The sequence below is a fragment of the Pristis pectinata genome, chromosome 2, assembly GCF_009764475.1.
Source record: "Pristis pectinata isolate sPriPec2 chromosome 2, sPriPec2.1.pri, whole genome shotgun sequence".
NCBI lineage: Eukaryota > Metazoa > Chordata > Chondrichthyes > Rhinopristiformes > Pristidae > Pristis > Pristis pectinata.
The window spans coordinates 45,320,495-45,346,849 of NC_067406.1; the positions used below are offsets into that span (position 1 = coordinate 45,320,495).

General features: G+C 38.8%; 1 protein-coding gene across 1 annotated transcript in view; it reads left to right on the plus strand.

Annotated features, from left to right (window-relative positions):
• LOC127579224 (protein unc-13 homolog B-like) overlaps nucleotides 1-26,355 on the plus strand; it is a 399,584-nt gene that overhangs the window by 181,813 nt on the left and 191,416 nt on the right. Inside the window, 4 exon segments of the mRNA XM_052031832.1 lie at nucleotides 10,741-10,814; nucleotides 13,256-13,313; nucleotides 20,801-21,023; nucleotides 24,176-24,301. Of these exon segments, the coding sequence (XP_051887792.1) occupies nucleotides 10,741-10,814; nucleotides 13,256-13,313; nucleotides 20,801-21,023; nucleotides 24,176-24,301 (481 nt within the window).

Consider the following 26,355-nt stretch of genomic DNA (forward strand, 5'->3'; position numbering starts at 1 on the left):
AGTGGTGTGCCACAGGGACCAGTGCTGGGGCTCACCTTCGCACAATATATACAAAGGACTTGGATGAAGGCACCAAATGTATCGTCACTAAGTTAGCTAATGACACAAAGATAGAGAAGAAAATAAGTTGTGAATATAACGAGGTCAGAGGAGGTTATAGAAAAGTTGAATGAGTGAATAAAGGTCTGGAAAATGGAATAGAGTGTTGGAAAAATGTGTATTTCTCTATTTTGGCAGGAAACATAAAAACAACCACATTAAATGGTTGGAAATTGCAGAGCTCTGAGATGGAAAGGAATCTGGGTGTTCTGGTGCATGATTTCCAGAAGGCTAGTATGGAGGTACTACAAGTAATTAGAAGAGTTAAAAAAAATGTCACTGTTTATTGCGAAGGAAATTGAAGGAGGTTTTGTTTCAGTTATAAAGGGCACTGGCGAGATTACTTCTGGAGAACTTTGTACAGTATTGGTCAATTTATTTAAGGATGCATGTAAACCAGTTTGGATGAAGTTTGTTTGACTGAAATGTGCAGGTTGTTTATGAGGTGGTTTGGGAGCAGAAGTGCAGAAAGCATTAAGGACATAGTAGAGAAAAATTCTTTGTTAAGGGGAAGCATTGGTATTGAAAATATTGTCAGGCAAGCATAAAGGAAATTGAAAAACTTGGAGGACGGAAGACTGTTCTTATGGTAAGTAGGTGGGAAGAGGTCCATGTAGGTTTTGATGGGCATATTCTGGTTACCCAGAAGTGGAGGTAGAGAAGTTGATGAAAAGATCAAGAGTCTGAGGTGGCAGAAAATTGATGACGTTTTCCATTTTAAGGTGGAGCAGAAAACTACAGTAGTATATTTGTAAATATAAAAGGGAGGTTATCAATAGAAATGGAAAAAAATACTTAACATGTCCTTTGAAGGGACAGAAATAGCTGGGATCCAGCTCCTTTCTTTGTCAACAGCATCTATTATTTGGAGGAAATGTGAAGGTAAAGTTGCAAATTCATCCAAGTGGAAGAGGATGCTAGTGGTTGGGATTGGTTTGGTTTTCATTCAAGGAATAAGTGGAAAGCAGTCAGTTTATCCTGCTTGGGGGGGGAGGGGGTTGGAGATTTAAAGGGATTGGATGTCCATGGTGAAGAAGAGATTAGAATTAAAGAAGTTATTAAAATGATGGAGGGTATTGAAAGGGTTGCAGATGAAGGAGAAAAGAGGGAAAGAGGGGGAAAAGTCAGCTTGGGAAGAACTGTATTACAGGGGGCAAAAATAGATAGAAATTAAATGTCTTTCATTGGCAATCAATACTTTGCCTTCTCTACCTGTTGAAAGAATGCCAGAAGCATTGACAAGTCACATAGGATACTGTTATGATCAATGTTGTTGGGGATTTGTGTGGTTAATGTATTGGTGAATTAAGGTTTGATCTTCAACCTTTCTAGAATCTTGATACATTAGGCTTTTTAATGTAAACAAGATAACAGCAGGATGACTTCCCATGATTCACAGTGACCATTTCATTAGTATCTTCATGATTGGTATAAATGCTCAAGACCTCTTTTGATTCTGTATAGATCATACAATCACTACATTTATCATTCTAAATTCAGTTAATATCTTGCAAGTTATCTGAAAGTGAGAATGCTAATTGCTTAGATTTTGGTCTTTTTTGTTTTTATTTCCTGTGAGATGGCTGAAGTATTTATGATGAGTTCCAGCTGTTGAAAAAGAGTTTGGTATTGGTATTGGTTTATTATTGTCACTTGTACTGAGGTACAATGAAAAGCTTGTCTTACAAACCGATCGTACAGGTCAATTCATTACACAGTGCAGTTACATTGAGTTAGTACAGAGTGCATTGATGTAGTACAGGTAAAAACAATAAAAGTACAGAGTAAAGTGTCACAGCTACAGAGAAAGTGCAGTGCAATAAGGTGCAAGGTCACAACAAGGTAGATCGTGAGGTCATAGTCCATCTCACTGTATAAGGGAACAGTTCAATAGTCTTATCACAGTGGGGTAGAAGCTGTCCTTAAGTCTGATGGTACGTGCCCTCAGGCACCTGTATCTTCTACCCGATGGAAGAGGAGAGAAGAGAGAATGTCCTGGGTGGGTAGGGTCTTTGATTATGCTAGCTGCTACACTAAGACAACGAGAGGTAAAGACAGAGTCCAAGGAGGGGAGGCTGGTGTCCGTAATGTGCTGGGCTGTGTCCACAACTCTCTGCAGCTTCTTGCGGTCCTGGGCAGAGCAGTTGCCGTACCAAGCCGTGATACATCCAGGTAGGATGCTTTTTATGGTGCATTGGTAAAAGTTGGTGAGAGTCAAAGGGGACAAACCAAATTTCTTTAGCCTCCTGAGGAATTAGAGGCGCTGGTGAGCTTTCTTGGCTGTGGCATCTACGTGATTTGACCAGGACAGGCTGTTGGTGATGTTCACACCCAGGAACTTGTAGCTCTCAACCCTCTCGACCTCAGCACCATTGATGTAGACAGGTGCATGTACACCGCCCCCTTTCCTGAAGTCAATGACCAGCTCTTTTGTTTTGTTGACATTGAGGGAAAGGTTGTTGTCATGACACCATTCCACTAAGCTCTCTATCTCCTTCCTGTACTCCGACTCATCGCTATTTGAGATACGGCCTACAACAATGGTATCATCTGCAAACTTGTAGATGGAGTTAGAGCAGAATCTGGCCACGCAGTCATGAGTATATAGGGAGCAGAGTAGAGGGCTGAGGACGCAGCCTTGTGGGGCACCAGTGTTGAGAATAATCATGCCAGAGGTATTGCTGCCTATCCTCACTGATTGCGGTCTGTTTGTTAGAAAGTCAAGGATCCAGTTACAGAGGGAGGTGTTGAGTTCTAGGTCTCGGAGTTTGATGACAAGCTTGCTTGGTAGTATTGTATTGAAGGCAGAGCTGTAGTCAATAAATGATAGTCTAACGTAGGTGTCTTTACCGTCCAGATGCTCCAGAGCTGAGTGTAAGGCCAGGGAGATGGCATCCGCTGTAGACCTGTTTCACCGATAGGCGAATAGCAATGGGTTCAGGTTATCTGAGAGGCTGGAGTTGATGTGTGCCATGACCAACCTCTCAAAGCACTTCATGATAGTGGATGTCAGAGCCACTGGTCGGTAGTCATTGGTACCGGGATGATAGTGGTCTTCTTAAAACAGGTGGGAACCTGAGATTGAAGCAGGGAGAGGTTGAATATGTCCGCAAATACTTCTGCCAGCTGATCAGCAGAAGATCTGGGCACGCGGCCGGGGACACCATCTGGGTCAGGTGCTTTCCTCGTGTTCACTCTCCGGAAGACTGATCTTACATCCTCCATTGTGATCACAGGTTCAGCTTCATTGGTGGCTGTCAGGGTGGATGGTGACAATCCACTTCCCTTCTGTTCAAAACGCGCATAGAATGCGTTAAGTTCATCAGGAAGGGATGCACTGTTGTTAGCTATGCAGCCCGACTTCGTCTTGTAGCCTGTTATGGCATGTAAGCCCTGCCATAACTGGCGGCTGGTCAGGGACTTTATTTTGAGTTGGTATTGCCTCTTGGCATCCCTGATAGCTTTCCGAAGGTCATACCTCGATTTCTTCTACAGATCAGGATTACCAGATTTGTATGCAGCAGTCCTCTCCTTCAGTAGGGAATGGATCTCCTGGTTCATCCATGTTTTCCTGTTTGGGAACACCTGTATTGTCTTCTTTGGTACACAGTCCTCCACACACTTGCTGATAAAGTCTGTGATGGTGGTGACATACTCATCAAGGCTGGCAGCTGAGTCTTTGAACATGGACCAGTCCACTGTCTCAAAGCAGTCAGGTAGGAGCTCATCTGCTTCCTCAGACCAGCACTGCACAACTCTCTGTACCAGATCCTCCCGTTTCAGTTTCTGTTTGTATGCAGGGAGAAGGAGCACAGCCTGGCGGTCTGATTTCCCAAAGTGAGGACGAGGTGTGGCTCGGAAGGCATCTTTGCTGGTTGTATAGCAGTGGTCAAGGGTGTTGGCACCCCTGGTGGAGCAGGAGATGTGCTGATAGTACTTTGGTAACACACTCAGGTTGGCCTGATTGAAGTCCCCTGCGATGATGAAGAGGGCCTGAAGGTATCCTGTCTCAAGGTTGTTGACCACGGAGTATAGCTCATTGAGTGCAGGCTTCATCTCCGTCTATGGTGGGATGTAGACTGCCATCAGGATAGCTGAAGTGAACTCCCTTGGCAGAAAGAATGGTCGACACTTCACCGTTAGATATTCCAGTTTGTAATATAACTTAGAGGTTTCCACATCATTTTGCTGTGCTCCAGTTTCTCCCCAAAACATTCTCTGCTCCAATAATAAACATGAAATATAAATTATCATATCTTCTTGAGCAGTAATCCTCGGGTTTGAAAACCTAGAAAATGAATTACATATATGGACTTTCCTTTGTGACTCTTCTGTCAGATTTCCAGAAAGGATTTAGAAGGCTTCTCCAGGGTAATTTGCCTGATGGGTGCATATAGGGCATTATTTTATATTTCTCTTGGCTTTATTGAAGTATAATAGAATATTGTCAAATGTACTTTACCTCTTAATGTCTTTGAAGAGTAGGAAAACATTGAAAAATAAATGAGTAATAGTATGACATCTGTACAACAAATTGGAACCTCATTTTTTTTTATGAAGAAACAACGGAGTGTACAGAGCTGCAGCAACATGGATTGAAAACACTGCTGAGGAAGAAGTAGCTGGTGCAGAGGAAGCAAGAACTGAGGATGTTAACTAAACTGGAAGTGATAGGTCCGTGGGATCTAGGAAGGTGATAAATATCTGAAAAGCAGGACTATTAAAGAATCTAGGGCTGACTGGAGAGAGCATGAACACAGGGATGCAGAAGACCTTATAATCTTTCATTTTCCTCTCTTGGCCTGCTCAGAGCTGGCCTCCTGGTACTTAGAACTTCTTGTTCACCAATTGCTCCTGCAGAGCCATAACTAAAGATACTCATGTGTCCAGCAGTATGCGGAACAGCATCTTGTGGAATCAACCGTTTTCTGTCAGATGTTAAGAACATAAGAATTAAGAGGATAATACATCTGCTTGGTGTGCCATTCAATAACACCATGGTTCATCTAATGTTCTCCTCAACTCTGTTTTAATACCTGTTCCCCATGACTCTTAACTCCCCTATGTCCAAAAATATATCTCTTTGATCCTACTAAATATTTAATGACTCTGTCTTCACTGCTGTCTGGGGTAGTGCATTCCAAAGATTTACACTGTCCTGAGAAAAGTTGTTTCTCCTCACTTCTGTCTTAAATGGGTGTCCCGTTATTCTGAATCAATGCTCTATAATTCTGCATTTCTCCCATGTGGTGAAACATTCTTTCAGCATCTACCCCATCAAACTCACTCAGAATCTTATGTTTTCTCTCATTCTTCTTCTAAACTTCAATGATACCTAATGCTATTTATCTCAGAAATCAGCCTAGTGAACCTTTTTCAAACTCTCCAATGGAAGCGTATCCCTCCCTAAGTAATGATGCCATTACCTCTCATTCAAACTGGTGTTATCTGCAGAGCAGTGGGGTACTAGCCTAGAGAGTGAAAGTGGCAGCCCAGGGGAAAAAACCTAACTTAGCTTAAGAGCAATGGGCATAACAGGTGGGATGTGCATACAAAATCTGACTGAATTTGCATGAAGAGCTGCAGACAGTGAAAAAAACTAAAATTTAGGGTTTTGACCTAAAATGTAGTCAATTCATTTCCTCCCACAGATGTTGTTTAACTCACTGAGTTCCTCCAGAAAATTGTTTGTTGCTCCAGATTCCAGCATCTGCAGTCTCGTGTCTCCAAAACTAAAACTTTGATTGGAAGATTGTATCGCATTGCTCTAGACAGCAGCTACTGATAAGTTGTCAACGGTCTCTAATTCATACCCTATTTCTTCAAATATTAGCAGCTGCAATATAATGGGGAAAGTGCAGAAGTTAATCTTGCCAGCTCCTCTAATTCATCTGAGATCTCCAAAGCAGTCCCTTCAGCAGCCATCTGACCTTGTGTGTCATATTGGCAGATCGCAGGTTACACTTACCTCCTACATGTCAAAAGAACCTGGGAAGCTTTTTGAACTTGAGAGCCCCATGAACAGAGCATGTGAATGAAGTCATGCTGTGCTGGCAGAGCTCCGGAATAGGTGTGGTCCAAATTGAACAAAGAAGCTTAATCTGATTTTAACTGCTCCTTTAGAGCCACATTAGGTCATCTAGTCCCATCCTATCAGAGGTATTCCTTTCGTTCGAGTCATCCCACTTTCCCACCACTGCTACGTAAAACTAACTTGTTTTCTCTTTTTTCCAGTTCTGATTAAAGGTTCTGGACCTGAAACACTAACTGTTTCTCTTTCCACAGATGCTGTCTGATCTGCTGTGTGTTTCCAGCATTTTCTAATTTTATTATGGCCCAAATTGAACTTGAAAAAAAGGGACTATTACAGGAAATACACCCACACCTGGGATATTTAATTTATCTGGATAACTGTACATGTAATGTACATTTTGGGAAAAGAGTACCTGCAATAAAGGATAATGCAAATGTCTACATATCCTTAGCACTTGGGATTCATTACTCTTACTAAGTCAATGAGGTAATTTAAGTACCTTATGCTGTATATGCACAACATAATACACTTCTGTGATGTCCGCAACTATTTTAGCCTTAGAGAGAAACTGAAGAGTTTCCCTTTCATTTCCCCTACTTTCCAGGTTCAGGATACCTTACCTTTACATCTTTCATTATAAAAATTACAACAGAGAAGCAGACTGGTTGACCTAACTAATTCATGACACTGGCTTTGTTCTACAAGAGTCTGCTCCCACTTCACTCCATTTGCCTGATTCATTACCGAAGACAAATGTGTGAAACATGTGTTTCCACTTGGGACGTCTGTTGTTACCTTTTCTTGTGGCATCCTTTCATGTCTGTTAATTTTATTACAGAAAATCTACTTTGTTACCTACACTTCATTACAAACCTCCTTGCTGTGATTAAAAAGCTTCTCTGGAACTATTCTACTCATTTCTTTCTCCAGTGTGTTTTAACTTCGCAGTACAGGATTTTATGTAATGCTAATTAGTTTATTCTATATAATAGTCTATATATAACTACAATCAGAGCTCCTCTAATATGTCCAGATAGGTGCCTTCCATATTTGGACTGTGATTAATGCCAGAGGGATATTTGGCCTGCTTTTTCCAAAGTGTATGTTGCACTCAGTCACTGATCGCAAATCCAGCAAAAATATTTGAGGCTTTATCTGATCACCAGTTAATAAGCAGTTTAATAAAATTACTCCAATCTCCAAATAACAAATCCGACTCTGGACAGCTCTTATTTCCACCACCTCCAACCTATACAGGCCATGCCATATGCTTGTCATATGTTAGTGTGATGTATCAGTCAATTACCTTAATGTGTGATACTACAGACATGAGACCTGAGGCTCAACTTCAAACAAGCCTTGTGCTGTTATCTTCAGACATATATTTTGGCTATGCAAATCCTATTTTTGTCTTCCAATGTTTATATGAAGTGATTTTGCTTTTATAAAATATCACCTTGAGTACTGACATGGTGCCACTGAATTGTTCCTTTTTGTTTGGAAACCCGCTTCATTAACAACTCATATATTTTCAATTGGACTCATTGCAAATTGTAATTGAAAAGCAAAGATAAACTGCAGATGCTGGAAATCTGAAATAACAATAGTAAATGCTGGGAATACTCAGCTGGCCAGGCAGCATATGTGGAGAGAAAAATGGAATTAACATTCAGGCCAAAGACTCTTCGTCAGAACTGTTCTGATGAAGGGTCAGGGTTAACTCATCTTCTTCTTCCACAGATGCTGCCTGACTGGCATTTTCTGCATTTTTTTCAGATGACCCTTCATTAGAAGAAAGGAAAAGTTAGAAATCAAACAAGCTTTAAGCAGAGAAGCAGGAAAGGTGGAGAGAACAAAGGGAATGTCTGTGTTGGACTGGATATCAAGAGAAGCCGAATTATGTAAAATAGGGTTGTGTTGGCTAAGAGGCATGGCGAAGGCTTGTAAATTATGGCCCATCTCTCTGGAGGAGCTGTAAGTAGAGAGGTGAATGAGGATGTAAGAGAGGGAAAAAACCATGTTGGAACTGTGAGGTACAAAACACAACGGTTGCTAAAAATGTGAAATAGAAGTCATCTTTGACAATACTACCACTTTAGAGAAGTTATTCTTGAGTAATAGGTGACTGATGTGGACATAATAACATTTGAGGTGTGACCCCAGGGAAGGGATCATGTTTGGGGCCACCCCAGCAATAAAGAACTTCAACTCATTCACAACAAGACCACCGTTTAATGCCCAATACTTATTGTTCTTAATAAGGTACAGATCAGATGACCATCATTTTGAACTAATGGAGTTATTCTGGTGAAGGTACTAAGAGAGAGAGTTAGCAAGTAGTGAGTTCAGAGTTTTAGATCCAGCACTGATGAAGGAACATGAATATGTTACTATATTAGGATGGTGTGTAACGTTGCGGATAATTTGGGAGTGGTGGTACTCTTATAGTAGGACAAATTTGGATCACTTGAGGAATTGTTCCTTCAGCCTAATTAGGGACAAGCCCTTTAAATAATGCAGGCCTTTATCCACCTGTGATGGCCTGCTCCTTGAGTTGAGGTCTACTCTACATTTGTACTTTCACAACCGTTACATCCATCATTGTAGATTAATTGATGCTGCTGCAGTGTGCCCACTGATCTCCATGCAGAAGGACTGACGATGGCAGTATGATTTCCAGAACTGCACATGAGATTAGCACATTCCAAGTTGTGAATCACTTTTGATGATTGGTTTTCAGATAAAATTCTGTTATGTGGTCCATAAAATTATTGATCTATGTGAAAGAATTTGTAGCCAATTTTTTCAAGTGATTGGGAAAGGATGTTAAAGTTTATATTTGTCATCCACTATCTACATCAAGTACTGTTCTACTATACACATCAAGAGATTTTTTTTTGGACTTGATGATGTCCCTTAACTGAACAGATGTACTGAATGATAGGAAAGTAAGTGGAGCTCATTCACACAAGTGACTGAAAATCCAAAACAAAACTGCAGATGTTATAAATCTGACACAAAAGCAGAAAATGCCAATCAGGCAGATTCTGTGGGAAAAGAAGCAGAGTTAACCCTGATCCTTTGTCAGAAAAGTTCTGACAAAGAGTCTTTGATCTGGAATGTTAGCTCTGTTTCTCTTTCCACAGATGCTGCCTGACCTGCTGAATGTTTCCAGCATTTTCTGTTTTGTTTCAGTGCCACCAGATCTCACTCATTTTCATCCAACATGTAATTCAACTGAGAATTCCATTAGATGCACCAAAAACAGGTAACAAATTCTATGATCAAAACAAATTTAAACTGTTTAGTCCAAGATTTAGCTGTTGCAATCCTGACATTATTATATTCTTTAAGAGAACACTGACAGGAAGCTGCAAAGAAGATGATCGATGTGCACTGTAAGATAAAGTCCTACATTGTGTGATATTAAGTGGAGTGTGATTTTGTTTTTGAAGTGTTTCTCAATCTGAGATTGAATGTGTTCTTGCAAAGTGAGTTTGAAGGTGATATGTTAAAATAAGTGTTGTTTATGTAGATAATATTTTGCTCTAAATATAAATTGTGCATTGACTTGCAGAATTTCAGTTTATTATTTGATTTGACTTTTTGTGTGAAACTGAATTGTTCCATTATACCTCTCATTACACCATTCTCCAAAAACAGCTTAAAGTGCAAACCATTGGTAATGCCCGTTCCCCTACGGATATTCTTATCTCAGTTTTAGTGATTAAAGTACCTAATTTTGTTGTAGACATGTCACTCAATTGGAAGTGTACTTCTGGCAATTACTCACGCATTGAATCATTGTAATATCTAACATTTTCTTTAATAATTGGCACATTACTATTTATACACAATATATTCCACCTCAAAAATGCATGAAAGGCAACGCTTTGGTGAACATTTTTTTATATTGGGCATACCAATTTCTGGATAATCTTTCCTGTCTTTTGGATGGTTGAACAGGATGGTCTTGACAGGAACATCTTCACCTTTGCTGTAGATGTCACTTTGAGACTGCCTGGCGTGATGTCAATAGAGTTTGCCTTCCTCAGTGAGAAATAATCCTGCAAGCCCCTCTTCCATCTCACAAGGGTGCATGACTACTATGTTGTGTCTAGCAGTTTGACTAAGGGCGTAACTAATTTGTGCTTGCAGCAGTTCAGGCATGACATTTGTAGAATTATGCAAATTGATCCGCCTCTTGCTCAGTCTGATCAGGAAGAGTCTAAAAGAATGGGGGAGCTGTGCTGGGAATTGATGAACGTTATGATTATATTCATGATTTTTTTCCTCATGCATTTGAGTGAGGAAGAGCAAAATGAAAGCGAGATATTTGAGGAAATCCCAAAATCATCTCCAGGCACCAGGGCCTAGCTCCTGGAATGGGTAAGTTTTAGGTTTCCTCTGCTACGGGGTTGGGTGAAGGGCTGGCAATGGGTGAAGGAAGAAACAATAAAATAAATGCACAACTACCTTAAGTGCATTACATTATGTATGTTTTTATTGTTTGCTGTGTTTTCTTTAGATCAAGAAGATTAGAGAGACAGTAAGATGTAGTTTATATCTCTGAAGATGTAATAATTGCAGCTGTATTTGATTTACAGATATCCCAGAAGAAGAAGCAAAATATTGGACGCAGAAGCTAGAGCAGTTGAACATCATAAGGGACCATGATGAGGTGGATAAAAGATGTGTTCAAATCAATAAAAGACAGTTAATTGTAAAATGATGACTGTAAATTTATCAATTGTTAAAATAGTAATTTTAATTTCAGGAGTGAACTCTTGATGTGTTCTTTGTAAAGGAAACTAAAAAATTGAAAATATGATTTCTCTTCAAAAAGTGAAAAATTAACGCTGCCTTTATTAATGCAAACTTCAAGAAAAAGTAAATTATGTCACCTGATTAAAACATTTCAAGTAACAATTTACCGAACTTCAATATGTGTTTGCATATTCGGAATTTCTGCCACTTGTGCGTAAGAGTGCTTTCTAACTTTATTCCTGAAATGCCTGGCTTTTTAGGTTAGTCATAAACTCTGCAACAGAGAAAAACTTATTCCCCATTTACTCTATCAGTTTGAGACCTGCCCAGCAAGCCCCTTTTAAGGTGCAAAGAGATGACTTCATGATGGATGCCACTGCTGATATCCAGGGTCCCCAGTGCATTGCAAGTGTGGGAGATCCAGAATAAAAATAGCAGACTGTGTAACTTGCATTAAGTCTTCAATTCTTTGAAATTGGATTGTATAATGCACAAAAAGATCACAAGACAAGGGAGCAGAAGTAGGCCATTCGGCCTATCGAGTCTGCTTCAAAGGAAAATGGGAAAAGAAAAAGAAATGAGAAATGGGGGGGGGGGGGGAGTCTGCTCCATGAGCAAAAAAAACTATTCTAACCCCAATTTCCAGCCTTATCTAATTAGTCAAGGTATCAAGGGATATGGGGATATCTATCTATCTCCTCCTTAAACGCCTCCAATGATCTGGCCTCCACTGCTGTACGTGGCAAGGAATTCCATAAATTCAGTACCTCTGGCTAAAGAAATTTCTCCTCATCTCAGTTTTAAACCTGTACTCTCTAATTCTAAGATTGTGCCCTCTGGTCCTCGACTCACCCACCAAGGGAAACAGCTTGGCCATATCTACTCTGTTGAGTCCTTTCAACATTTTAAATGTTTCTATGAGGTCCCCTCTCATTCTTCTGTACTCCAGTGAGTACAGTCCAAGAGCCGACAAATGCTCATCATACGTAAGCCCTTTCATTCTGGGAATCATCGTCGTAAATCTCCTCTGAACCCTCTCCAACATCAGCATGTCCTTCCTAAGATATGGGGCCCAAAACTGTACACAGTATTCCAAATGAGGCCTCACTAGTGCCCTGTAGAGCCTCATCAACACTTCTCGAAATGAATGCCAACATAGCATTTGCTTTCTTTACCACCGATCCAACCTGGTGGTTAACCTTTAGGGTATCCTGCATGAGTACCCCAAGTCCCTTTGTACTTCTGTACTTTGAATTTTCTCCCCTTCTAGATAATAATCTGCCTGTTTAATTCTGTTTCCAAAGTGTACAACTGCACATTTCTCAAAATTGAATTTCATCTGCCATTTCCTCGCCCATTCTCCTAAACTATCTAGGTCTCTCTGCAACCTTTCTGGCTCCTCAATACTCTCTACTCCTCCACCTATTTTGGTGTCATCCGCAAACTTAGCCACAAAACCATTTACTCCATCATCCAAATTGTTAATGTACAGGTTAAAAAGAAGCGGCCCCAACACCGACCCCTGCAGAACACCACTAATAACCGGTAGCAAACCAGAACAGGAGCCTTTTATTCCCACCCTTTGCTTTCAGCCAATGCTCCACCCATTCTGTTATCCTACCTGTAATTCCATGACCTCTCATCTTATTAATCAGTCTCTTGTGCGGCACCTTGTCGAAGGCCTTTTGAAAGTCTAGATACACAACATCTACCACCTCTCCCTCATCCACCCTACCTGAGATTTCTTCAAAAAACTCCAATAGGTTGGTCAGGCAGGATCTTCCCTTCATGAAATCATGTTGGCTTGGACCTATCTTGCCTTGCACCTCTAGGTATTCCATAACCTCATCCTTGAGGATTGATTCTAATAACTTTCCCGCCACCGACATCAGACTAATAGGTCTGTAATTTCCTTTATGCTGCCTCCCATCTTTCTTATACAGCGGAACTACATTTGCAACCCTCCAGAACCATGCCGGAGTCTATCGATTCCTGGAAAATTATCACCAATGCCTCTGCTATCTCTCAAACCACCTCCTTCAGAACCCAAGGATGCACCTCATCCAGTCCAGGAAACTTATCAGTCTTTAGTCCATTTAGTTTTCCTAGCACCTTCTCTCTAGTAGATCATGCTACATGATTCAATTTTTAGGCATGGGGACTTTACTGGTAGTGTATTTTACTTGGATCAGGTAGGTCTGCATGGAGCCTATTCTTGCATGTTCATAAACTCTAACTTCATTCTCTGTAATTACATGTAGATATATTTGTTTATAATTCCAGTATTGTTTATCCAGTAGTAATTTTGATAATGATATGAATTATGTATTGTGCCACTTTCCTTGTCTTGTATAGTACCCAATTCGGGAAGAAGTCCAGAAGAAGCCTTTGCCCACTGCTCCTTCCCAGTGTTGTAAGTTCAAAAAAAACAGATTGCTTTCTACTGCTTGAATCATTGTTCAGTGCTTGGCTTAGAACAATTTGTTTTTTTTTGTATTTTAGTTACTCACATCTAAAAAATATGTTCTCATTTTTTTTCTAATATTCATCATAAAGCCTTTTATTTGAAAATCATAGTTGGAAAATTAACTTGCAATAGGTGATTTAAAAAAAATTTGCAAAGTTCACCATTTTATATTTTAAAATTCTATTAAACACATTTATGCTTTGATATAACTATTTGAGGCATGTTGATGCAAAGTTTTACATAGTACTGCTCATATCATGCTTGCATGATATGGATAGTTCTTTTTGCAAGAAAATTTGCTATATGTGCAATAATTTAATTTTAGGCAATTTGCATCACTAGCACTATAATGATAAAATGCCAAATAATGGAAGTGTGAGTTGAAGAATTTGTCAGTAAATGATTTTTGGATTTGTTAAAATTATTGCAAATAGAATTCATTGCAAGCATATAGTTCCCTTAACACATCATATAAGATGATAAACAACAAAGATAATCTCTATTGACATTATTTCTTTAACATAGAATACAATTTCTAACAGGAAAATATTACCTTGGGCATTTAAATCTTAATTTTAGAATAACTGAAGAAACAGGAGTGTTGGAGAAAAGAACTGTGGTGAAAGTGCTGAAGGCACATTACCAATGTTGCAATGCAGGGTGCATAGAGAAGCACAGGAGACTGGAGTATGAGAAAAGATGAACTTAGAACAGTTTTAAGGTTGGAAGAGTTTGTAGATATGATAGAAGGTAATATAAATGTGTAAGGGGTTTACTTCCACTCACTTTCCATGGCGTTCATGGGAGTTAATAATGAATCCTTTATTAGTAACAATGTGACTGGTGCCATTTTAAAATTATATTCGTTTCAACTATCCAAAGTAACTGTTGACTGCCTGTTTGAAACAGGTATGGAAAGCAGAATTGTTTTTATGTAAAACTGCAGTTTTAGATAAGAACTTTCACGTCTCTGCAATGCCAAAGGCAAGCCTTGAACACAGTCTGCTAATTATGCAGGTTACAAAAGTAACCTGGAGGGCTGACCCCACCCTCAGTAATTATGACCCCCACCTACAACTTCACTTCCTGGTCTCTTACCCTTTACTGTGTCTAGGAAGCTTACATGGAGCCCTTGCCTGGCCCGTAATATAATTGAGACTGAAAAATTTAAACAAGATAAAAAGGGGTGCAGCAGTTAGTACTGCTGCCTCGCAGCTCTAGTGACCCAGGTTCGATCCTTACCTCAGGTGCTATCTTTGTGGAGTTTGACAATGACGTGGATTTCCTTCAAGTGCTCCAATTTTCCCTCGTGTCCTAGAGTCATGCTGATAGGTCAGTTTGCTACTGTAAATTGATGCTCACTGTAGGTTTATGGAACAAGGAGTCAAAAGGAGTTCATGTGCATGTGTGAGAGAGACTAGGTTGTAGAGGTAGAGGAAATAAGAGGGGAATGGAATGAATGAGATTGCTCCCTTGGGATCTGGTATAGATCCAATGGGCCAAATGGTTTTCTTCTGCTTTATTATAAGCACAAGACTTTCGAGTATAAGAATACAAAGATACTCAAAATCACAGCCTGTCCCCATCACCACAACCAATGTGGGAGTCACTTCAACACTTGAATGTGTGGTAAACCAACATACTCCATGAATTGGTTGAAAAGCTAAAAAGGACTGTTAGAATGAGATGTTCATGTTTGAGATCTTCGAAGTCAGCATGATCGTCAGCACCGATGGGTGAGGAATTCTTCATGGGTGGCGTTTAATGAGTTGAACCTTGAATAAGATGGAAATCCAGCCAAAAGTCAAGTCTGGGGATCGCAAAATATAGACCAGATTTCACCAGCAAATGAGTTAAAGGAGTGGTGAAGGGGAGAAGGGGGGTTGGTGATTGTTAGGGAGGGAGGCAGGAAAGCCACATAGGTGAATATGAAGTTGAATGTTCAACTTTGTGAAATCGGTTAACTTCAGCATGTTAATGAAGGGTGCCTAAACTGTACCATTACTCGGGGCAGAGGCTGATATTACTTTCAAATTTCTGTATTATCAGGAAGAGCTAGAAAATGCAAGTAGATGAATGAAATATTCAGTGAAATAGTACAGTTAAAACCCGGGGATTGTTGCAAATTAAATTGTGTTTGAAAAATAGGAAGTTTTGAGTACATTGATAGATTAAGTAAAGAATTGCAGAAGGCACTTCTTTATTCTTGAAAGATATATTTTCCAGTCGCTGGTTCCCAGCAAGTAAGGCACATAGAAAATTTTGTTTCAAATTGATTTTTGCACATCAGTGCCAATTTTGTATTATCTCTTTTTCTGGCTGGGCTGTTATGATCTCATTGAAAAGAATCCATTTAAATATTAAAGCAAAATTTATGTTTATTTAGTTCCTTTAACATTGATGCAACATCCCAGCATGTTTCACATTTAAATCAAAAAAAGAGATATTAGGGGAGTAGCAAAAGGTTAATAAGCTGAATTTTAAAAATGTTTATATAGGAGAGAGTTAAGTGTAGAGTTGGGACTAGTAGTCAATAGAACTAAATTTCAGGGACAAAGCTGAATGCAAACACATAATGCAAATGCATTACTTCATTAGATGTTTAATGCTACACGGGGTGGGGGTGAATTTTTATCCAATGGGATTAGGGATTGTGGCCCAGAATGGTAAAGGTATAGTCATCAATTATGTGATGAAAAATGAGGAAAAACTAGAAGACTTAGGCAAAGGATCGAGTGAATTTAAAGAACAGAATTTGTTGGTTTGAAGGTGGTGACAGAAAAAAGGAAAAAGGAGGTCAAGACCACAACAGGATTCAAACACAAGGATGAGAATTTGAATCATGTTCTACTGAGGAATTGAGAGCCATTGTAAATCACAAGGATATGGATAGGAAAGGCTTAGAGGGATATGGGCCATATGCAGGCAAATGGGACTAGCTCAGGAAGGCACCTGGGTTGGCATGGATGAGTAGCCCCGAAGGGCCTGTTTCTGTGCTATACAACTCCATGACTCTATATCACAGTTCATGAATGAGTCGGACTTGCCGCAGGACTGGATACAGACATCAAACTTTAAGATAAGAATGTTAGATTAGAAGCAGATGTAGGCCATTCAGTCCCTTGTGCCTGCTCCATCATTCAATAAGATCATGGCTGATCTGCTACTTCAGCTCCACTCACCTGCACCAACTCCATATCTTTTGATAGCCTTAGGATTTCTTCTCAACTCTTTTCAGAAAGGCTGACTCCTTATTTTCAGATTGTAGCCCCTGATTTGAGACACTCCAGCCAGGGGAAACATCAACTCAGCATCTCCCTTGTCAAGCACCTTAATAATTTTGTATACTTCACTGAGATCTTCTCTCATTCTTCTAAAAAGCAGGGAGCTATTTTGCTTAATGTTTCCTTATATGAAAAATATGCCATCTTTGTAATCAATTCAGTGAACCTTTGTTGTACCCCCTTATTTGCAAGGATATCCTTCCCTTGGTAGGGAGACCAGACCTTTACACAATACCTCAGATGCAGAATTGCCATCCTGCTTCCCTCCTACTCTACCCAATCCTATTATTATTAGCTAAGTGCTGTGCTTAATAATAAATTTCCCTGCTGATGTCAGGATGTCGGGTCTATTATTCCCAATTTTCTTTTTCCTCTCTCCTTTCTTAAATAGTGTGGTTTCAGATTGGCTGAAGGTAACAAGAAGTGGAAGATGGAAGCTCAAGTAGCAGATCATTGATTTGAAAATGACGAGGGCATGAATGAATGATCTCCTGGTAGACAAGCTACTGTAAAGGCAATGGTCCACTGAACTATTTTCAGGACATTGATATGACAGAAAAATTGAAAAAAATATCATCCATCCATTTAATCAAACCTCTGAATTATTTTACCAGCACTCTTTTTCACCATTACAATTATTCCTCGATTTACAAGCATTCGATTTATGTATTTTCTCTGCAAAGCCAATGACTCTATGGGATATATGTCTCGACTTATGAAACTTTCCTCATTGTAAAAAAAGAAGCATGCCAGTCTCTGCCCATAATTGATTTCATACTCTATGCTACTCCATTTTGTCTTCATCATTATTACCGAAGTCTCAATGCCCTGTTTGTTATGAGGATTCTTTATTCTATGTACTCTTTATTCTATGTAACCTTCAGAATGACTTCTAAGTACCCCAGTAGTTCAGATGGTTGCCCCTCTACTAAGAAAGCTAGAAACATCAATGCTAAGTTCCATGTAATTAACAGAAGTGAAAAAGGTGTTAAATCTTGCAGTGCTCGGTGTGAACTGTCCTTAACAATTAAGACAAAATACATGTTAGTATCCAAAATGTTACCCATGAATGTGTTCGAGTTTCATAATGGTCCAGGGAAAAGCAAGGTTGTTATGACAAGGCAAGAATGAATGAGGAGGGTGACTGATTTTGTGAAAGTGCCAGTACATTCAAGGCCAGCAATGGTTAGTTCAAATGCTTCAAGGAACATACAAACTTGCAAAATACTTGTCTTGTAAGTGAGACAGATCGCAAGGCAGCAGAAACTTTTCCCAAGGAACTGAAGCAAATCATCAATGATTGTGGCTGCTCTCCTGAGCAAGTGTTTAATATGAATGAGAAATGGCTCATTTGAAAGAGGGTAAGCTAAGACGATTCATCTCAAAGAACAAGAAAACAGCTCCTTGCTTCAAGATTTCCTTAGCCTTCTTAGAGGCATTGCTAAGGGAGAGTATAAGCTTTAGCTTCTTTTAATTTACCACCCAGATTTTCAAAGAGCTCTAATGGGATATTCAAAGATCAATCTTCCAGTGGTCTTGTGATCTAACACAAAAGCCTGGAAGATGGTGCTGCTCTTCCAGGTAACGCTTGTGTCCATGAACACCAATGTTATATCCCACGGGCCAGAGTGCTATTGCTATGTTCAAAGCTTACTACCTTGAATAAAAAGCCACCGATATAGCTGAACCACTGTCAAAACAGCTCAACATGAAAAGGCTTTCAAAGGCATTCTTTTATATAGGGAGAGTGATTGCCATCTTCAAAGATGATAATCCAGTGTGGAGTGTGGTATTACATGTGCCACTTGAGAGAAATTGCTGTGCTTTGCTGTAAGGAGATATATTTGATGAAAAGGAAGAGGACGTTGAGTGCACTATAGCTTTGCTGATATGGAGAAATAGAGCAAAGAGAATTCAAGATGCAGCACATGAGCAGTGGATCTTGGGTAGATAAGTAATGTGTTGGATGGCTTGTATTCCTAGGCACAGGACAACAGGAACTTGGAATCTATGCAGTGGGATGGGTGTTGGGGGAGAAGACCAAGTTTGGGACATGGAGGGAAGGAGATGGGAATCAGGAAATCTGGGGCAGAGAAATTAGAGGTAGGGACTTGACATGAAGGATATCAGATACTGGGAGGAGAGACCAGGCAGTTCTAAATGGCCATTGACTGAGAAGGTCAGAATGTCTATGATTGAGGGTAGGAGGGAGTAGCTGGCTTCTCACAGCTACACATGCAGCTTCACATGGAGGTAAGTTTCCAAGTTGCTCACCTTCTTTGCTGGATGTGATCTGAAGGATTAGTTTACCTGAGTGTAGCACTTAATGGCTTTGGATGTCTGTGGGGAAAACAGTTTTGGGCAAGGAATTTCACAGGCTTCATATCTTTAGTTTAAATATGTAGCTTTTCTTAAGGCTTTGATAAAGGATGCCTGACCTTTATTTTTGCCCAGTGTCAGTCAGTGCACTTATGTTCACAAATGTGCATGCTTTTGTATTTTATGGCAGCCTAGAAATGGGTGCGTTGTGATCCAGTTTTTAAGTCAGTGAATCCTGGGGATAATTAGATATATTCATCAATCTAAATCTAGAATTCTTAATGCCTAGGTTTATTCAAGGCTTTGAATGTTGTCTCCTAAAGCAAAATGTTGCTCTTCTAGAACCATATTTGTGAGCATAATACCAGAACAAAAGAATTATCTGACCTCGTGGCCAATCATATTCTCACTTCTGGCTTCCACCCTCTTTTTCTACCAGGACAAGTTTTAGACTTGTTTCAATTTTTAGGTATTATTGCCAATAATATTATGTTAGTTTTGTTCTCCTATCCATAATGTGGTTGATAGATGTGTTTTAAAAATGTGGACGATTTAGACAGGGTAAATAAAACTATTTCAAATGAATGTAGGGTCAATTGCCAGGGGGCACAGATTTAAGCTGATTGGCAAAAGAATCAGAAATGATATGAGGAAATACTTGAAAATAGAATGTAGGAGAAAGCATTATTTGAAGTTAATGCATAACACATTTATTCAGGAAAGAAATTTAATGAACAGCAATCTAGTATATTTATTTATAATTAATGCAAGTACTACAAAGCCTTAAATAAAATTAATGAATGATTGTCATTAATGAATGTTTCATACCATCATTTTAGCAGAGATATTGACCCATTTAAAATATGCAGCTGCATCTCTATTAAAACGTGGTGAAACACATTTGCTATAATTGCTATAAAAACGTGGATTATAACATGGGTCACAATTTCTAGGCTATAATGAACCAACAAAAGCTATTCTTTAATGTTATGCTACTTAGCATCATTGTTTTGAGCAAGATGTAAAGATGCTGAGATTTCTTTCTTAAAAAAAGCAAGTTAATCCCCTTGGTTTGCTGAAGTATTCTTTTTCCCCTTCTTTGTCGACATTTGCATCCACCAGGCAATTGGAGTTATTTCGGATGGGGAGAGCAGCAAAGTATGTAATGATTTATTATTCACAAGTACCTTGGCTCCTATATTAGCATGCTCCAACCAGAGAGACCTGGGGTATTCATACATGGAGGGGATACATATATCCCTCATTGTATGATTACATTAGTTTTATTTTTCTCCAAATAGTCTTTGTCTACTTAGCTTTCTATTTTTGTCTGTGTCATGTTTGTGATGTACATTCATTTTTTGTTTTCCTTTTATTTGTATTGCTTTATAAAATTAAAAACATAATTACCATTGAATGCATGGATACTTATTGAACAGCGTGTGCATGGACCCTTTGCAAGGTAAAATTCTGCTTTAATAGCTGCACATCATAATGCCGTTAAGATAATAGTTTGAAAGTTAGATTGTGTTGCCAGCTTTCTACTCTGTTACCTAAACATACATTAAAAAACCCAAAATGTTTCACTTCTTTCCTTTGATGTGCAGAGCAAAGAATATTTACAGAAATAAGAAATATTCTTAAATAAGTTTTAAAAATCATTATGCTATAAATGATACTGAAGGATATTTTGATGTTGCCTGTTAGATGCTACTTATATTGTGAGATGTAACTACGAAATAAGTTTATTAAAAACTGAAAATTCTGCCCTCTCAAATAAGAATATTATAAACAATAGGTGTGAATATTCTCCTTTTTGTTTCTTTTCAGCCCTTGAAGATCCTGACAGTGCTGTTGATGATAGAGACAGTGATTATCGTAGTGAGACCAGTAACAGCATTCCACCTCCCTTTCATACCACCTCCCAGCCCAATGCATCTGTTCATCAGTTCCCTGTTCAGTCAAGATTTCAGCTCCAAGGAAGTTCACAGGACTCCTATGTTGATACAGTCCCAAACTATGATCTAGATTACCGTGAAAAAAAAGGAATCAGGTATGTACCCCATTTTTTGAAAGGTAGCATTTCAGTTTGTGGGATTCACATGAAGTTTTGAGATGAGCACAGTTACACTTGCAAAGAAAATCTTTCTATAACATTTTTTTCATTTTACTTAAGCTGCAATGTTATTCTCAAGTTCTCTCACTTGAAATTTTGTTGACTAAATCCCTGAGCTTTGATTTGGTAGCCCTGCAAAAGTTGATTTACTCAACCATTTATTCTCATCTTCTCATGTTCTCATCTATTCACTCCTTCATATTGAAGGAATGCACAGTTGGCTAAGACACGCATTAATTTTCACTTTCCTGGCATAAGTAATCACTCTTTCAAAATCACCCTGGAGAGTGGATGGCCCACAATTTCATGTAGTCAAACATCTACAGCATGGAAACAGGCCCCTTGACCTACTGAGTCTACGCTAACTGTGAAGCACCCATTTGCAATATGTTTGCATATTGAATGTTCAGTTCATCCTTAAATTGAGCAGCCAATCTCTAATATCTGAAATATTGTGTAAAGGTCTGGTCTCCCTACCAAGGGAAGGATATCCTTGCAAATAAGGGGGTACAACAAAGGTTCACTGAATTGATTACAAAGATGGCATATTTTTCATATAAGGAAACATTAAGCAAAATAGCTCCCTGCTTTTTAGAAGAATGAGAGAAGATCTCAGTGAAGTATACAAAATTATTAAGGTGCTTGACAAGGGAGATGCTGAGTTGATGTTTCCCCTGGCTGGAGTGTCTCAAATCAGGGGCTACAATCTGAAAATAAGGAGTCAGCCTTTCTGAAAAGAGTTGAGAAGAAATCCTAAGGCTATCAAAAGATATGGAGTTGGTGCAGGTGAGTGGAGCTGAAGTAGCAGATCAGCCATGATCTTATTGAATGATGGAGCAGGCACAAGGGACTGAATGGCCTACATCTGCTTCTAATCTAACATTCTTATCTTAAAGTTTGATGTCTGTATCCAGTCCTGCGGCAAGTCCGACTCATTCATGAACTGTGATATAGAGTCATGGAGTTGTATAGCACAGAAACAGGCCCTTCGGGGCTACTCATCCATGCCAACCCAGGTGCCTTCCTGAGCTAGTCCCATTTGCCTGCATATGGCCCATATCCCTCTAAGCCTTTCCTATCCATATCCTTGTGATTTACAATGGCTCTCAATTCCTCAGTAGAACATGATTCAAATTCTCATCCTTGTGTTTGAATCCTGTTGTGGTCTTGACCTCCTTTTTCCTTTTTTCTGTCACCACCTTCAAACCAACAAATTCTGTTCTTTAAATTCACTCGATCCTTTGCCTAAGTCTTCTAGTTTTTCCTCATTTTTCATCACATAATTGATGACTATACCTTTACCATTCTGGGCCACAATCCCTAATCCCATTGGATAAAAATTCACCCCCACCCCGTGTAGCATTAAATATCTAGTGAAGTAATGTATTTGCATTATGTGTTTGCATTCAGCTTTGTCCCTGAAATTTAGTTCTATTGACTACTAGTCCCAACTCTCCACTTAACTCTCTCCTATATAAACCTTCATCCCAAGTCCTCTCTGATCTGATGTGGGTCCAGTCCATTAAAATTTCAAGTTTAAACTCAGTCCTTGTGCTAATATTTTTGGGCATGTAAACCTTTCTAAGAATGTATCCTCCTGCTCCCAAAACTTTGGCTCACAGGGCATACATCTTTATCACACTATTGTGCCTTTAGTTATCCAGGCACAATTTTCTGGATTTCCTTTGTTTCGTATCATCTCCGCTTTGGAAGCCCTCTTGTATCTCAGCTGTTTGGCGAAACATTTGGTCAACCCCAGGCAATAAACTTATTTTTAATTTGTTAACCCATTTTGCTTTACTTTTGATGAAGTTCATTGGGATCTTTTTGCCATGTTCAAGATGTTGTTCAAGTGGAATCTTGCCTTTATGATTGAGGTGTTATGGAGTATTTTGCTTTTGGTCTCCTTTCTAGAGATAGGTATCGATTGATATAAGTGATTCCCCCCAAAAAAGCAGTCCTGTCATCCTGATAGCCATACCTATAGTTACCAGATAAACAATAAAGAGCAGAATCCTTGGTTTATATTTCCTCGTCCTAGTCCAGATACACTTGGGGCAATTGTATTGTCATTTGTGCTGCACAGAGTGAGATCACTTGGCCTGCCTTAGTACTTCTTCATAGACTGCTTTCACTCCTTCAAATCCAAGATTTGAAATTTTTAAAAGGAAAACAGTAATCTTTTGCTGTGACTTTAAAAATTAAGTTTCATCTCCCCGTTGTCACCAGCTCCTCCACCACCTCCAGAAATAGCATTTTCAGAAAAGCCTATTTTTCTTTCATGTTTTAATTAGTAAATATATGCACACATATTCCATCAACTTCTCTGGCTTGCAGATAGAACTGAAAATGATTGAAGATTTTTTTTTATAATCACATTCAGTGGCTAAAGGAATACCTGAAACAGTAGGACAAATTACCTTTTTTAAACTCTGGGGATGCTGCAGTGCATTCATTGAGGAAAAAAAAGCCAAGCTTTAGGGCAAAAAAGGAGAGTAAATCACATACGAGTATATATGTCTATATTGTTTTCAGTTTCCTTTTGTTAAAAATTTGTACTATTTATAGTTACGTGTTGGATGATGTAAAATTCAATATTGAATTGGATGCTGAAAAAATTCAGTTATATCTGAATGAAGTTGCTATATAATTGATGATTTTTGTGATATTACATCATAGTTTCTAAAGGGAAAAAATAAAGTTACAAAGATATTTCTAATGGGGAATCACATGCAATTTTAAAGTAAATCAATTTCGGATACTTTTCCTGACTGGTGTTGTGCATCCTTTTTGATGAGTTTTTAATGATATTAATTGTTAACAAAATATGAAATGTATTTACATATGTATTTTGTGAGCATTGAATTGTCAGGTTCAAAAGAAGAAATCATTCAAGATGTGACATGTCGCCAGATCTTTGTGATCTTGAGGCAGCATTCAGTTAATGCATTTCAGAAGCAATACTAGTGGGTTTTTTGTTTAATTTGAATGCATTTTATATAGAGTAACCTATTTGAGCTCTGAAATGCAGTGCTACACAGTAATAATTTATCCTCCTGTTTTCTACTGTCATTCGTTTTCCTTACCAGACGATATGATAGCATAGATTCTGCTGCAAATGGCCGTAGTGATCTAGAGTCTGCATCTGAGTCTAGTCAGCTAACCAGCCGCCAGTACTCCCTCGAAAGTAGGCAGTCTCTAGATCTGTCCGATAGGTGGGTTCTGTTCTTCTTTACGGCCTTGATGTTGCTGTGTAATGGTGTGCAATGACGGTATGAAGATAACATTGGTCAACTGTTTGCATGCTTTTAATGTTTCCATAGAAGTTGTGTTTCCAGATAGGATAAAGCTAATTACAAAATCTATTTAAAGAAAGTAAGTGCAACTGTATTATGAACAAGAATAAACAAAATATATACTTTTAAAATTCCTTTGCGTTTTTAACCATTGTTTATTTTCTGTTTGTCATTTTACTTAATATTCCATTAACTTAAAACGTTTTCAATATGATTCTCTTTTTTTTAAACCCATTCCTTATTATTGTTTTCAAAACCTTCTGTTGTCTACTTACACATGCCTTGCCTTAACAAGCCGGAGCACCTTACAAGAAAAGGTCAGAATCGTACCGGTGGATTCTGGTGTTGGAGAAGAAGACTGGGAAAGTAAATATGAGAAGTTAGGAAAACAGTTCAACAACTTTTCTGTGAAAGAAAGACAGAATAACAGGGAAGAAGAAGCCCTAAAGAAGAATCCTACAAAAGAAAATAATCACAAATGCAGAGAGCATGCAGATAGGAAAGACCAAAACATATTAACGTGCAAGCAATTTCTGAATGGAAAACCAAAGAATCTGCTGTACTCTAGTTATCCAAAAGAATATAATACAATAGATAGACGAAAAAAGAAAGGCAGACATAATAGTTTCGAGGACAGTGACATGGAAAAGCAAAACTATTCTAACAGTTTAGATAACCCCTCCCCCAGTGGCATATTTATCAGCAACCTTTCCAGTAAAGTGTCAGACATAAAATCTGAAAAGGTGAAATGGAATCTGAGTGACCCTTTGCTTTATAGCTATGATATGGCAGCAGCAGACAAACAGAATAAATGGGAACCTATGAAAAGAAGTAACACATGGAGATTGAATGAGTCATTCAGCAACAACCCTGATGATATGATTGATGTAGAAGAATGCCTGGAGGATATATGCAAAGAAAAAATGTCAGAAGAAGGAACGTTAGCTGATATATGTGGTACATATGACAGTAGTGACTCTGATGAACTTTGTTCTCTTGGATCTAATGATGAACAAGAAGCTTTATTGATTGCAGAGTCATGGTATGAGAGTGGCAAAACTTGTATGAACTACAGAAAACAAGATATCACTGCTTCAAATATCCCCCAAAGCAAACATCAACTAAAATTCATCCTGGATGAGGAAAATGATGACAGATTAAACCAAACTAGAAAAAAGTTGCATTCCTCTCAAAGTGAGGAAATGAATGAAGATTTTATTGATACAATGGATGAACTGCAATGTCTGGTAGCATCTGTGTCTGAGTACTTGGCAGAAAAAGAAGAGGAAATTAGTAAATTTGGTTCACTTCCAAAATTGCAGAATAAAACTCTCAGAAAGTCTCAAGAAGAGTCAGTGAGCCCCATTAAGCATATTAGTGAAGATAAAGTCCCTTGTTGTCATATACAAGGATTGGGAAATCAAAAAGGGCTGAAACAGGCTGCTGTAAAATGTGATAGTGGAGACAGTGATCAAAAACTGGACTCCATTCCTGATCTGACTGGTGTGAAGAATACCATGCAGTCTCTATTCAGCTCAATAGGTGAGAGAGTAGGAATAGGTAAAAAGCAGCATTTATTTATGGAAAAAATAGTTTCTATTACTTCAGGAACTACGGACAAAAAGAATAAGGATCACACTGATCTCACAAACTTATTTTCTCCCTTAACCAATGATTCAAAAATTCATGCTCCTGTGAATGATGCACCAGAAGGAACTGATACCCTGCTGTCCAAACCTCCATGGCATTCTCTTGAAAGCAAAGAATCTGCTTTCCCTAATATGTTTAATACAGCAGAGGAAAAAACATTATTTCCAATTGTGCAGCAAAAGCCACAGGATGAAAATATCTCTGTGATAACTGAATCATCACAGAACACAGTCATTGACTCAGTACTTGAGAAACTAAAGCCTTTAAATTTCTTTGTCGAAAAAAATGTGTCAAGAGATACTCGGAATGACATTGGGCCAAAT